The sequence below is a fragment of the Dendronephthya gigantea genome, unplaced genomic scaffold, assembly GCF_004324835.1.
Source record: "Dendronephthya gigantea isolate DGI-Jeju-01 unplaced genomic scaffold, DenGig_1.0 000197F, whole genome shotgun sequence".
In the NCBI taxonomy this organism is placed as follows: Eukaryota; Metazoa; Cnidaria; class Anthozoa; order Malacalcyonacea; family Nephtheidae; genus Dendronephthya; species Dendronephthya gigantea.
In genome coordinates, this window is record NW_021163207.1 from 160,388 (window position 1) to 175,963 (window position 15,576).

At 34.4% G+C, this 15,576-nt stretch overlaps 1 protein-coding gene across 1 annotated transcript in view; it reads left to right on the plus strand.

Moving 5' to 3' along the window:
• The window catches only part of LOC114539273 (fibrillin-2-like), a 42,674-nt gene that overhangs the window by 8,981 nt on the left and 18,117 nt on the right, over window positions 1–15,576 (plus strand). The window contains exons 10-28 of the mRNA XM_028559901.1: window positions 204–242; window positions 519–664; window positions 1,055–1,256; window positions 1,435–1,557; window positions 2,357–2,473; window positions 2,643–2,972; window positions 3,137–3,376; window positions 3,939–3,974; window positions 5,416–5,532; window positions 5,712–5,828; window positions 6,920–7,036; window positions 7,220–7,336; window positions 10,305–10,424; window positions 11,008–11,124; window positions 11,302–11,418; window positions 12,612–12,728; window positions 12,906–13,022; window positions 13,530–13,646; window positions 14,225–14,341. Coding sequence (XP_028415702.1) covers window positions 204–242; window positions 519–664; window positions 1,055–1,256; window positions 1,435–1,557; window positions 2,357–2,473; window positions 2,643–2,972; window positions 3,137–3,376; window positions 3,939–3,974; window positions 5,416–5,532; window positions 5,712–5,828; window positions 6,920–7,036; window positions 7,220–7,336; window positions 10,305–10,424; window positions 11,008–11,124; window positions 11,302–11,418; window positions 12,612–12,728; window positions 12,906–13,022; window positions 13,530–13,646; window positions 14,225–14,341 — 2,523 coding nt within the window. The remainder of the gene's footprint in view (window positions 1–203; window positions 243–518; window positions 665–1,054; window positions 1,257–1,434; window positions 1,558–2,356; window positions 2,474–2,642; window positions 2,973–3,136; window positions 3,377–3,938; window positions 3,975–5,415; window positions 5,533–5,711; window positions 5,829–6,919; window positions 7,037–7,219; window positions 7,337–10,304; window positions 10,425–11,007; window positions 11,125–11,301; window positions 11,419–12,611; window positions 12,729–12,905; window positions 13,023–13,529; window positions 13,647–14,224; window positions 14,342–15,576) is intronic.

A 15,576-nucleotide genomic window follows, 5' to 3' on the forward strand; every position in this document is an offset into this window, starting at 1 on the left:
ATCAAAAGCGGAAAGTTTCTCGCTTGAATTTGATATCTTTATGATTTCCTCGAAATTAAGACAAAAATTAACCCTTAGAAAGATTGTAACCAGACCCACAAAAAAACAATAGCTTCCATTCGCAGCTAAAATAAAATAGTATATAATATCAAAGAATATAAATTGAAGAAAAAGATTAATTATACTAATTTGTTTCTCCACAGCGACCTACAGGACAGTACCCTTTACCACATTAGCGCCAGGTAAAAGAACGCATTAGTTAATATTAATTATGCATATTTGAAAACAGGTCTTTGGCATTGCGTTTCCATTTTTGCATTGAGGTTTAAGAAAGTAATATTGTCGAACGTGAATAATATGAATAATTGTCCCCACCCGAATTAATGCTCTTCCGCCGCTATAAGTCTGGGCTAATTAAGTTTGAACATGTTTCTATCAACCATTCTAATAAAAAATAATCGCCGATAAATTTCACTTTTCTTTATCTTTCAATATTTTTGTGTGAATAATCTTTCCAGATTTATGTGGGGAAAGTCAACTGTATCCTCCAGGGAAACTCACAAGCCCTCTTTATCCTCTTCCATACCCTAATGGCATGGTTTGCAGTTGGACTATTTCCAGCACCAATGGAAGAAATATTTTACTACAGTTTACATCATTCTCGGTAGGCTATTTTGATTTAAAATATCGTTCCTCCGGCCCTGTTTGAGCGAAAAAAACCTTAGCGACATAACAAAGTCATGTTTTTATACCTAATAACTGCATCGTCTTAACGTTTTTATTCCGAAAGACTGCTCACGCGTCAGCTAGTGTATCGTTCCGCTTTTCCAGCTAATCAAAGACGATTACACTATCAAATGAATAATAGTAATCTTTCATTGACTGAACTTTAATTATTAATATGTTTGTTCTGATTTTATACAAAACAACATTTTCTATTTATGTCTTTAGAAATTCTTAGAATAATATAGTTTCAAGCTTAAAAAATTTGAAATCAATTTTATTCGCAGTGCAAAATTGAGAAATAATTTATACAAATTGCATAACGTTTTAGCTGGAAAGTGGTTCTAGTTGTAAATATGACTATTTGGAAGTGTATAATGGAAATTCAACGTCAGCGAAAAGGCTGGGCAGATTCTGTGGACAGCAATTACCCAGAAATCTGGTATCATCTGGACCCAAATTGTTCACGGTGTTTCATACGGATGGCTCAGTGGCATTCCCTGGTTTTGTTTTGAACTATTCGACTCCTTATGGTAAGTTGTAACTAAAAATAACTTTATAGAAGAATCTTGCGCGAGCAAGCTGACTAAGGCCGAAATAGTTAAAAAATGTCCCGCTGGGAGATTGTTAATTGAGATCGGTCAAAAAAATGTCAGAGGAATTTCTGACACAAACCGCTATAAAAATTATTATCTAATCATTTCATTTTAGATATAGACGAATGTAAACTTGGATTTCACAACTGCAGTTTTGAAAAATCATGTATAAATACTAACGGATCATTTTATTGCGTTTGTATCATCGGTTATACAGGCACAGGAGAAGTGTGCACAGGTATATATTTATCGCTTATTGTAGCTGCATTGCTTGGTATATGATTATATAGCACAATAGGATATTAATATTCTTGCTGTGCACTGCACGTGGCTTCTTTCTTTACTGTATAGAGGTTATAATGGAATACGCGGCTTTAGTTTACGAATTAGGGCTGAGTTTTTGCGAACAATAGTTATGCCAAATGGAAAACTCATTAAAAGTATGGGCAAGTCTGTTGTATTAAATTTCAACTGTTCAATTTTAAGATAAGTTCAGAACGGAAATTATTTTGTCAGCGGAAGAATACGTGAAAACATATATTAATTAGCGATTTAAAACTTTCTGGAGCGGTGATAATCATAGGTCATCTTTCCAAAATTAACCTACGTTTATAATCATCATCTTTTCGACGATGGATTTACCGTTACTATATGAACCTTTCGAATATAAATTCAGAAAAGATTGACATAATCTCTATATAGCCTCGCCCATATACTGTAAAATATTTTAATCATACAAAAAGAATGCAAAAGGTATGTGAAGTTAAACGTTAGCAGAGAAACACGCCTTAATGTGCAGAGTGTTTGATGTTCATGGAAATAGCACTCGTATAGTGAATAATGACATAAAATATTTATGAAGTTGCATTTAGAGTGACTTTACAAACCATTCTTAACAAGTTGATGACATGAACTCTGGGGAAGTAAGGAATGTCAAAACCAGACACCCATGCAAGCTAATTAACTAGAAACTAGTGGTACCTTATACCCGAACTGTTGCCGACTTATTTCAAAATTATCTTCAAATTATCATTCAGATGTGGACGAATGTGAACTTGAAATTGACAACTGCGATAGTCATGCATCGTGTGTTAATATCAATGGTTCCTTCAATTGTCTTTGCAACTTTGGTTACGTTGGAGATGGAGTGACATGTACGGCATATTTTTGACATCCAAAACATTTTTTAATACATCCATTACCTTCTTTAATTAAGAATAATTCTGTTGGACCTAGTTGATAATTGTTTGATCGCATCTCGAAAGGTGAAACACAATTGTTTTTTGCGATGGTCTTAATTAATGTTGTTACTCTCGTTTATAGGTCAAAACATTACGATATGCCCGAAAAAGGTTGACCTCGGATTTATGTTGGACAGTTCTGGTAGTATCGGGTCATCTAATTTTGATAAAACAAAATCTTTTATCAAAGATATTACTGATTATTTCAACATTTCGCCAAACAACACAAGAGTGGCAGTTATGTCTTACGCGACACTTTCCACTGTGCACTTTTCATTTTCTCGAAAGTTTGTCTCCCGACAAGATCTTCACTCAACAATAGACAGCATTCCGTACAGTGGAGGAGGTACTAACACCGCTCAAGCATTGATCAAAGCTTATGCAGAAATGTTCAATGACTCTCAAGTTACAGGTATGAAATTAAGATTAATTATACTAATTTAGGCCAAGGTCAAATATTGAAAGGAAATAATTTATCGTTCTACCGACGTATTCATACTTATATTATGCATTCTGATTGTGTTACTGGAAATGTAAACTTTATACATCAGTGTCGTTATTTGTAATGTATTTTAGGAGTAAAGAAAGTTTTGATAGTTTTTACTGATGGTCGAAGCAGTGCAAATGTTTATCAACCTGCCCAACAACTTAAAAACATTGGCGTCATCATATTTTCCATTGGAATTGGCTCAGGAATTAATGTTTTGGAACTGAAAACAATGGCTTCTGCTCCTGCAGATGATCATGTTTTCCTGTTGAATAACTTCAATGAATTCTCGTCCTTGGTTCAGAATCTGTCATTCTCTGTTTGCAATGGTATGGTTTAGAGATTATTTAATTACCACAATTTTTTATTACCATTCCTGTGGTTACTTAATGAAAGAGAATAAATTGAATATAATATTTACTGTGCGAATTGATAAAAACCGAGCGTTGTGTAAAAAAGTCTAAAACAAATAAGGCTTTAGGTGCGTTTTGCACTGAAACGAATCGCATGTATAGTGAATCGATGAAATATAAAGATTAAAGATTGACCACTTTTCGCTACAATTCGGCTGCAGATGTGTAAAACAGGCCTTACTAGAAAAATATTCGTTGTCGAATATGCTGGTGAATATGCATGCATGTCGAAAAGATTGTACAACTAACAGTATTTATAGGTGAAAGTTGATATAAGTTTCACAGCTCTTTGTTTCTAGCTCAACATCATTTTGTTGGGCCTGGTTTGCCATTTCTTATCCCGTTTCAAAATCTATTTGCAGCCAGTCACATTTATGGCCCAATTCAAAAAAAGAACCCGTGGTTCGTGCATGGGGAGCGAAGGTCAGAAAACTGTTACCAATTTGTAAAAATGTGAGTTATTTTGTTTTCTTTATAGGCAACGCGACAAGACCTTCTAATTCATCTTACCCAGGTAAAATCATCAATCTTTTTCTTCAAAATTGAACTGAGCCAACTTAGAATTTTTAGCTTTTAAAAATGGTGTTCTTTGTATATTATACTGCTAAGTCGTTATCAGTGACCAAATCACAAACGCAAAAAAATAAATATAATATTGGCCAAAATAAGAGTAGTCTTTGGAAAGAAGTACAGCATTATTACAGCCTATTAATAGCTTAAATAATCACATGGTTTCTTGTTGCTAGGCGACAGATCATATGAATCAAAATTTTTTTGCAATAACCCGTGAAAATCATGGTTTATTCAAAAATGACAGACTGCAACGAAGTTTGCATCTTCAATGCAGCAATCAATGAACTTAGATTGTATATTAAAAGTGTTAGAGAGTTTATGTTCGTGTTTTGTTTACAAATAAACGCACTTGCTGACCATACAATGAACTCGAAATTCCAATATTACAATTTCTCGTTCATTGTATGGTCAGCGCGTGCGTTTATTTTTCAATATAGCTAAAACAATTAAAACAGTCTCTAACCTTAGATATCATATTTTAAAGTTCTAGAAATGCTGCAGCCCCTGGCATCTATTTGCTATAATTATACGAAACGCAAGAACTTAAATTTCCACTCAACTCACAAAACGTTTGAGTTTAGCTTTTACAAGAGAAAATTAAGGTGGCTCGCTACAGTTTTAAGAATATTGAAAACTAATTATTTAGATTGAAATTTTTGGCAGGAAATTTCTTGCTTAACGAAATGAAATTTTCCAGATATATTAGCCAACATTCTAACAGTCGAAAATTGTCTTTGAGTACCACGTCATTACCGTTGTTATGGTAACAATGGCGATTCAATATGGCTGTCATTTTACCTATTCATGCATTTTACTCGAAACAAGTTCGGTTACCCCAATTTTTTATTTTATAAAAAGTTTTCTTAAAAAAAAATGGGAAATTTGAGCAAGTTTAAAAAATTTCTATATAGCCAAAAAATTTCCATCACAAAAAATCACGTTTTTTCATTTTTTTATACTTTGGCTCTATAGATTTTTTTTTAACTGGTTCAAATTTTCTATTTTTTTGTAAGAAAACTTTTTATAAAATAAAAAATTGGGGTAACCGAACTTGTTTTCGAGTAAAATGCGTGAATAGGTAAAATGTCGGCCATGTTGAATCGTCATTGTTACCATAACAACGATAATGACGTCATGCTTATGGGCAATTTCTGACTGTTAGAATGTTGGTTAATATATCTGGGAAATTTCTTTTCCTTAGCAAGAAATCTCGTGCTAAAATTTCAAATCAAAACCACAAGTTTTCAATATTTCAAAAAATTGTAGGGAGCCACCTTAAACAACCCAATTTGTTATTTGCAATGAAATGTAAAAAAAAAGTAAATAATTATTAGCCTATTAATAGCCTAAATAACTAATTCAACTATTTCATCATTTTGTAGATATCAACGAATGCGAAACTAATCCTTGTGATGTAAATGCAAATTGTACCAATATACATGGCTCGTATGAATGTATCTGCCACAAGGGCTATGAAGGAAACGGCATAAATTGTACAGGTACAGTTTGGGACATATATAATGCTTTAAATTACTAAATATACATATATACCACTGTTGTAATGGTACCACAAGGATTTGATGAAACAACTCATTTTTTCAATTTGCCAGCAGAAAAACAAAAAGAATCGTTACCTGACTAAATAATAATAATTCTAATTGTCTTATGTTTTTTGAAGACGTCAATGAGTGCGAAGACAATCCTTGCGATGTAAATGCAAATTGCACCACTATTAATGGATATTATGAATGTAACTGTCACGAGGGATATGAAGGCAATGGCACCAGCTGTGCAGGTACATCATGCATAAAAGCGTGCAATTAGCCAGGTTTAGGGCTGCCAATTATATATTTATACATCGATCAGAGAAATGGCGAAAAATAAGACTATTCTATAGAATGCTTAACATGAAATGTGATATAACAACGTCCTAAAATTGGCAAAGCACTTCTCGACGTTTCAACCTTAAGGCCTTCGTACTAACTCTCCTGACGAAGTGCATCAGGTCGAAACGTCGAGAAGTGTTTCGTCTATTTTAAGCAGTTGTTATACCACATTTGATGCTAAGTTGTTTGAAGACGCTGCCACGCTACGCTACCACGCTGCTCTCTGGTTCACTAGTCTTTAGAAAGGTGCTGAGTAAAACACGATAAAGAAAGTGAAGGTGGAATATACCCGAATGTGGTATATTGCCGTAAGGTCGAATAAACTGGAATGTGGTATATTTGACTTCAGTAAGATCGAATATATCTTAATTTGCAAGTTCGAATATACCTTTATATGCATGGTATAATTCGACTTTCATATAAGGTCGAATATAGCGGAATTCGGTGTATTCGACATTCATAAGATCGAATAATATGAATATATAGCTATACCCCCTAGAAGTGCTGCATTATGGTTCAAAATATCGCATCAGTCAATGCTAAAATGCTGCATCTGCCCCCTGACATCAAAGATAAAAAATTAAGCAAATCAATTCATTATTGGCGCTGAAAGCTAAATTGACCGCGGAATTATATTAGCATGTTATTGGTCCGATTGATACTGTGGACGGATAATCCGTCTGGACGAATAATCTGTTTTACAGATCATTCGTCTGAGCATAAACATGCACGCGCGGCCCGACGAACTATCTGGATGAGCTACATAATTATACAGACAAATACGTTAAACGAAATAGAATCGCGCGTTAAGAAAGTGCACGGGAATTGGGTAATTATTTATGTGTTAAAAGGAGGGCGCAAGAGCCGTTTTATGCTGAAATTTTTGTGTTTCGTACCCTCCCCGTATGATGCGTCAAGACGAGCTACCCATTCAAATTCTTCTAAATCTTTGCTTGCCCCAGTTCGTCGGGCAAGTATTACCTGTTTCACCTTTTTGCAGATATCGACGAATGCGAAACAAATACTTGCGATGCAAATGCAAATTGTAAAAATGTAGATGGTTCGTATGAATGTACCTGTCACAAGGGCTATGAAGGAAACGGCATAAATTGTACAGGTACTGTTTGGGACATATTATGCGCTTAATTATTAAATATAGTTACATAATTATACAGTATACTATTGCATGTAATAATAGTGCCGAAAGTATTTTATAACACAACTTATTGTCTCAGTTCTAGCTGAAAAAAGGAAAGAATTGTTACATAATAGCAATTTTAACTGTCTTATGTTTTTGAAGACGTCAATGAATGCGAAGAAAATCCTTGCGATGTGAATGCAAATTGCACCACTATTAATGGATGGTATGAATGTAACTGTCACGAGGGATATGAAGGCAATGGCACCAGCTGTACAGGTACATCAAAGATGCATTTAACTAAACCACATCGATAGTTATACATCAATCACGGGCTTATCCAGATTCGCATCAGTCAAAAAATCACAAAAGCAAAAAAATAAATACAAGAATAGCAAAAAAAAGAGTAGTGGAAAGGTATACTGTGTAAAATACGATAAAAAATAGTGAAGGTCTGATATAGTATAATCAGTAAGGATCATCACACCTGATATTATATGGGAAGCCTCACTTTCGGTGAAATGGAGATCAGTGATTAGCTGAGAAGAATTTTCGAATTAGTCACCAAATGCTGCATTTATCCGCTTCTGACATCAAATTACTAATTTTTTACCGAACAATAGAACCTAAATTTTTACGCAATAAAGAGACAATACAATATTATTAGTTTATTAATAGCCTAAATAAACAAATTTAACTATTTCTCTTTTGGTAGATATCAATGAATGCGAAAGAAATCCTTGTGATGTAAATGCAACTTGTGTAAATGTAGATGGTTCGTATGAATGTACCTGCCACGAGGGCTATAAAGGAAACGGCAAAAATTGTACAGGTACAGTTTGGGGCATATTATTCTCTTAATTATGAAATATTATACACTTAGGGTACGCTACAGAGGGAAATAGTAAATTTTGTTTTTCAAAGAGTCTGAAACTCGAGGAAAAACAAAACTCATTATTTTCCGAAGGAGTCTACATTAAGTTCTTTGTTATAAAGGAACAAAAACATACATTTTACACAATAATTTTATTTCATATAAACACTTTACAATCAGCAAAGCCAATACAAACAATATAATTATTTGCTTTAAAATGTCATTTTTTGTAAGCGTTAAAGCCCCTTACAGACGAGCAGGTGTTCTATGACAAGTTTTAATTGTTCATCTGTACACCCAACTTTGACAATTTTTTTATGACAACTACACTTTTTCAAAATCAGGTATACTTGAACAAGTGCACTTGACATAGAAAAAATTGTGGAAGTACAAATTTCGCTCGTGTGTATGAGTCAACAAAGAAAACTTGTCAAAGTAACGTGAGCAATTGTATAGGTTAGGCCAGCAGACTATTGTATTCTGCAGTGGCAACTAGCATTTTACCAGTAGAAAAAAAGAGAAAATCGTTACCTGACGAAAACAATTTTAACTGTCTGATGTTTTTTAAAGATGTCAATGAGTGCGAAGACAATCCTTGCGATGTAAATGCAAATTGCACCATTATTAATAGTTGGTATGAATGTAACTGTCACGAGGGATATGAAGGCAATGGCACCAGCTGCACAGGTATATCAAATAAGCAATTAAATATGTTACTAAATCGATATTAATACATCAACCAGGGGCTTATCAAGATTCACAAAACATCACAAAAGCAAAAAAAATAAATAGGAAACAGGCCAAAATTAAGACAAGTATGGCTCATTATGTTTGAATATGGTAAATTATTAAAGTCCAATACATATACCGGAAATGTAGATTATTTCATGGTTGGCGATTGCGCACGATTTTTATGCACGAATTGTGAAAGTTCGTAAAACGAACGGGAGCGGGTAGCGAACAGGTGAGTTTGCTATCCTTCACAACGAGTGCATAATAATAATCGTACAATTTTCGTGGTTCAGATGATATCTCAAAGTGGTTGGCTCATTTTAACTTGCGATTCCTGCATGTGCGAATACTTGACCGATTTTAATAAATATTGAACCATTTAAGGAGAAATATCGAAATTTGATTTCTTTGTAATTTAGTTCAATAGAAGTTAAATGCTCTTTCCGAAAGACTTTATAATGTGTTAAATGTGAAAATGTCTTCAATTTGAAAATTATGACATAAAGATTTTGAGAGAATGACATGCATAAGACAATTTTTCACGTACGAAGAATATCGTACTTCCTTTTAAAAGCCGTGTATGGCATTTTTCACACGTGGAAGACATCGTACGTCCAGTCAAATTGCATGAAATTAATTTACACAGTGAAATACGATCATTCTACTGTGCATAAATTTCAATGCATAGTGCATTGGTAAGACAAAATATATTATATGCTGTGAGATGTCAGACCAAGGTTTTTGCATACTACAAAGCCTCGGATCTGCCTGATATTTCACAGTACAGACCTCATGCTCGGTAAATAATCAGTTAATATACTCCCTATAGGTGGCTCTCATGTGACGGCATCGTCGCCATGTTCGATGATTTTGACAAAGAATTTTACCTTTTTGCAATTCAAATGTCATCCAAATTCCAACATGGCGAAAATCTCTTTGTCTGATAAGTTTCTCGGGAATGGACGACTTGCGCTTTAGACTAATTTTTGATTGAAGTAACTAGAAGAAAATAAATCACCACAGCTAAAAAGATCTTACTTAAATTAGTGCAAATGCAACGTTTGGCTGCGAAGTTTTGTAAAATACGGAAAATATAGCCATGCGAAGTTGGCATATTTTGTATACTTTTGTATTACGTGCGGAAATGTGTAACTAAATTAGTTACAAACTCCCGGCCGTAATACAAAAGTATACAAAATTCGTCAACTTCGCATGGCTATATTTTCCGTAATTTACAAAAACTCCCAGGCAAACTTTGCAGTCTTAATAATTTTAGTAAGCTCTTTCAGAAAATATCCTTTTTATCGCCGATGTAAGAAATTAGTCTGTAAGAAAGCGCAAGTTGTCCATAGTTGCACATCACCTATAGAGGTGCTGCCGTATGCTTCAAAATATATCGCCTCATTAGCGAAAATGCTGCATTTATCCGCCCCTGACATCAATTTGGGATTTTTCTACCAGACACAAGAATTTAAATTTCTACTCAACTCGCAAAACGTCTTTTCGGTTTTAACGAGCGAAAATTAAACAACCCCATTTCTTATTTGCGCTGAAATCTAAAAAGGAAATACAGAATTATTATAGCCTATTTTAAAAAATCCTAAGTAACTAAATAAATTTAAATATTTCATCTTTTTGTAGATATCAATGAATGCGAAACAAATCCTTGTAATGTAAATGCAAATTGTACAAATGTAGATGGTTCGTATGAATGCACTTGCCTCGAGGGCTATGAAGGAAACGGAATAAATAATTGTACAGGTACAGTTTGTCAGTAAAAATCAGAATTCACAATAAAATTATTTAATAATTTTATACTATAGTTGCGTAATCTACAGGCAGTCTGTGTCAATATACAAAACTGATCTAAAATGCTCAATCTAGCTACCAACAGTGTGTGATTTAATTATCGTTCATTCCATTTTTAAACCAACACTACTGTACCACCTATTCTATTTGCCTTTAAATGCCTGGGAGAAAAAATGTACCATGAAAAAAAGTCCACCAGTTTTAAATGAGATCTGAAAAAAAAACCCCAAAGCTGCTTAAATCACTGGAGAGAAGTAAAAATATACCTTTATGAAAACAGAATTTATTACAACTAATAACTCTGAGAAAAACGCGCTTTCTTTCGATACATCACCAGTTCCTGGTGTCGTACTTGTTATTATATAGAACATAAATTTCTACTCAATTTACAAAACGCGTTAGTTCAGTTTTAACAAGCGAAAATTTAACAACCCAATTTGTTATTTGCGCTAAGGTAGTGAAATGCAAAGAGACAATAGAGAATTATTAGCCTATTAATAGTCTAAATAACCAAATCTATTTCATCTTTTTGTAGATATCAATGAATGCGAAGCAAATCCTTGTCATGTAAATGCAAATTGTACAAATGTAGATGGTTCGTATGAATGTACCTGCCACAAGGGCCATGAAGGAAACGGCATAAATTGTACAGGTACAGTTTGGGACATATAATGCTTTAAATTATTAAATACACATATATACCACTGTGGTAATGGTACCACAAGGATTTGATGAAAAAACTCATTTTTTCAATTTACCAGCAGAAAAACAGAAAGAATCGTTTCCTGACTAAACAGTAATAATTTTAACTGTCTTATGTTTTTTGAAGACGTCAATGAGTGCGAAGACAATCCTTGCGATGTAAATGCAAATTGCACCCATATTAATGGTTGGTATGAATGTAACTGTCACGAGGGATATCAAGGCAATGGCACCAGCTGTACAGGTACATCATATAAAAGAAACATGCAATTAGCTAAGTTAAGGGTTACCGAACTGGTCATAGTCAGCGAAAATGGTCAGATTCGACGTATCTCGTCGGCGGCAAAACGGCTAGCCGCGATTTTGAAATTTGTTCATTTCACCTGGAGGTGAATATAACAAAATAATTTGAAAATGGCTGCTAGCCGTTTTGTGGACGTTTCTTACAAAGAGATAAACGAACAAATGCAGTTCCTGTGTCAATTCATTTGTGCAAAAGTACTAAAACAAATGTTCGCCTTAGACTCGGTGATTATCGGGGAATATTCACCGAGACGAAGTCAAGATGAATATTCCTCGATGATCACCTTGCCTTCAGCGAATAATTTGGTTAATTATTATATACACAAGCTCTGAACATAAGCTAATGTTAAACCTGAAAGAGGCTGTACTAGGCAGATATTAGCTCATATCTGTCTAGAGTAGAGAAACGTAAACAAAAAGGCGGCAAGATTTGGGAAGTTAAGCGAAGATAAATTCTTTAAGTTTCCCTTGATACAAGTGCACCAAAGTGCACCGAAAGGGCGACAAACTTTGAAAGAAGAGTATTCAACGGTCCCGAGGTAAAAAAAACTATAGGTTTACAAAATATACGGCTTTGTTCTTGTTCTCTTGTATTAAAACGTTGGAAAAAAACACGATACTGGATTCAAATTATTCAATTTTTTTAAAAAAGGTAATTCACTATTGTTCAAATTACGGATGAATTTGAAAGTTGTTTTATCCAGCGCTGGCGTAAAATAATAAAACAGTTATTTTGCTCACTCTCAACGTATATGACTAATAGCTAACACGGCGCTGCGCGCCTCGTCAGTTATCAGCACATATATAGGACTCGAGTTCGCAGAATAACTTTTAAATATGGTATATTCGACATTGGTAATATAGAATAATACCGAAATATATGCCCCCTATCGAGTTGCTGCATTGTGGTTCAAAATGTAGCATCAGTTAGCCAGAATACTGCATTTATTAATTCGCTCCTCACATCAATTTACCAGAGACATGCAAGGAATTAAATTTCTGCTCAATTCGCAAAACGTCTAAATTCAGATTCAACAAGGGAAAATGAACAACTCATTTTGTTATTTGCGCTGAAATCTAAAGAAGCAACGCGGTATTAGCTTATTATTATTAACTATTTCAGTCTTTTTGTAGATATCAATGAATGCGAAACTAATCCTTGTGATGTCAATGCAAATTGTACAAATGTAGATGGTTCGTATGAATGTAACTGCCATGAGGGCTATGAAGGAAACGGCATAAATTGTACAGGTACATGCAGCTTTGAGATAAATTATGCCTTTAATTATGAAATATACATACATACCACTATAGTAATGGTGCCGAAAGTACTTTATTTACGAATTATTTTAGCTGGATAGCAGAAAAAAGAAAGATTGTTACCTTAATTACTAAGAGCTAAAATAATAATGTCCTATGTTTTTGAAGATGTCAATGAATGCAAAGAAAATCCTTGCGATGTAAATGCAAATTGCACCCATGTTGATGGATGGTATGAATGTAACTGTCACGAGGGATATGAAGGCAATGGCACCAGCTGTACAGGTACATCATATAAAAGAAACATGCGTTAAGGGTTACCGAATTGGTATTTTTCTTTAAATGAGTGGCGGACCCAGATTCACCTCAATCAAAACATTAGAAACGCAAAAAAATAAATACGAAATTCGAAAAAAATATATAAGACTATAGTCTATGGAAAAGTATACTGAGTAAACACGATAAAAATAGTGAAGGTCAAATATACCGGAATGTGGCATATTCGACTTTAGTAAAGTCAGATATACCTGAAGTATGGATGGTATACCTTAATTGGTATACCTTGGTAAAGTCGAATGTACCGGAATATGCATGGTATATTTCATCGATATTGGTAAAAAAGAATATGCCGAACTATATACCCCCCAGAGGTGCTGCAGTATTGTTCAATACATCGCATCAGTCAGCGAAAGACTAATGCTGCATGTATCCACCCCTGCATGACACCTAAAGAGATAGTACAGAATTATTAGCCAATAAAAATAACTAATTCACCTATCTCATATTTTTTAGATATCAATGAATGCGAAACAAATCCTTGTGATGTAAATGCAAATTGTACCAATGTAGATGGTTCGTATGAATGTACCTGCCACGAGGGCTACGAAGGCAATGGCGAAAATTGCACAGGTAAACATTGGAATTTCGCTTTAGACCAATCAGCAGTTTGTTTACATATTCAATAACCCAATCAGAATGCGTGAATGTTCAATACTTAGCTTGAAAAATGTGAAAAAATATATTATATACGAAACTCTTGCTAGTTTATATACGAGCAAAAGAAATCAGTTGCCAGGAAAAGAAATCGGTTGTCGATAAATATGACGGGGGGCATATTCATAAATTATATTCGTGTTGCATGTGCGTAACCAATTCCTTCCCAAAACTATTTATCTTTACAGTCTGTTAACTTGAATATACGAATATATACCCCCCTTATTACAGCTACTTGCTAGCCATTGTTAAACGTGATAAATTTATTGCATTTGTTTACATTTCAAACTTTCAAGTTTGACCGGAAAATGTTTAACCTCAAACTGTAAACCAATCAGGATAAGCAGTAACATTTTTTTTAAATGTCACAGCGTAACCAGTAGTTCTATCCATGCTGGCTACGCCTTATATTCACCCCCCCCCCCCCCCCCCTCAAGTATCGCATTTAGTTTCGTCCTTGTAGATATGTATGGCATGACTCTTTTCTCTTTTAGACATTGATGAATGTAATGGCGATAATGATTGCTCGTCAGACGCTGTTTGTCAGAATACCATCGGAAGTTATGAGTGTGTTTGCAATGCTGGATATAAAGGAAATGGAAAGCATTGCGGTTAGTCTCACTATTTACATATTTCTGTTTATTATATGTGTATAGAGATTTATGCACAGCAGAATGATGAAATAAAAATCGTATTTCACTGTGCAAATTAATTTCATGCAATTTGATTGGACGTACGATGTTTTTCACGTGTGAAAAAATGCCATACACGGCTTTGATTGGACGTACGATATTCTTCACACGTGAAAAATTGTCGTATGTCATTTTGGCGGCAATTTGTTTACATTTTCTTTCAAGATGGTGTCGAAATATAGGAGTGAGATTCAAAACATAATTCTCATATTCAAGATATTTTTACATTCAGCAGATTCTCAAATCTTTCGGAAAGAATGTCTAACCTCTATTGAACAAAATTACGAAGAAACTGAACGGTAATAAATCTGTTTTCATGCATAAAGTTTCGATTTTGTTGCTCGCTGTGTTTTTGTATATTAAAAGCGTGTCGTTATCAAATTGATCTCTATACACATTTTAATAAACAAATTACTTCATGGTTGGCTCGTTTGTACAATTTTCATTATGCACTCGTTGCGAAGGATCGCAAACTCACTCGTTCGCTACGCTCACTCGTTCGTATTGCGATCCTTCGCAACTCGTGCATAAAAATCGTACGCACTCGCTAACCATGAAGTAATCTCTATTTCTTGCTTGCTGTGTCAATAATTAATTTACTGTGGTAAGAAAAGAACTGTCCTTCTTTAAATCTTAATATAAAATTTCTATGAAAGAGGATTTTATCGGCAAATGGGATACTCATGCAGTGCATCGGATGCACCGGTGTACATCCGCCCTGTCATGCACATCCCTTGTCTTTGATCAACGTCCTGCTCCCTATTGAATTGTGGTCATGCAATTGTACATGCAGTGAGTTTTCACGCAATTGCAGTTAGATAATTTCCTGGACGCTCTCGATTAAATTTGCGATTATATCAAACGTGTCCCTAGCTTGCCCAATGCAATATTAAACTTGAGTTGGAGCATAATTATAGTGTTGAGCCGTAGCTAGACCACTTAATTGAGGCGGTATACATAATATTCATATGTTCATAGCTCTAGCTCAAAGAAGTCAGTAGAGCAAAAGACGAATTCTAGCTTCTAGCTATATACGTCCCTGGTGTAATATGAAAAACAGAAAACGTTAGGATCACACAACACCACCACATTTATTAACTGTTCATTTTAGCAAGCCAGTTATCTATAAGATGTGGGGCTTCAATATGACTTAG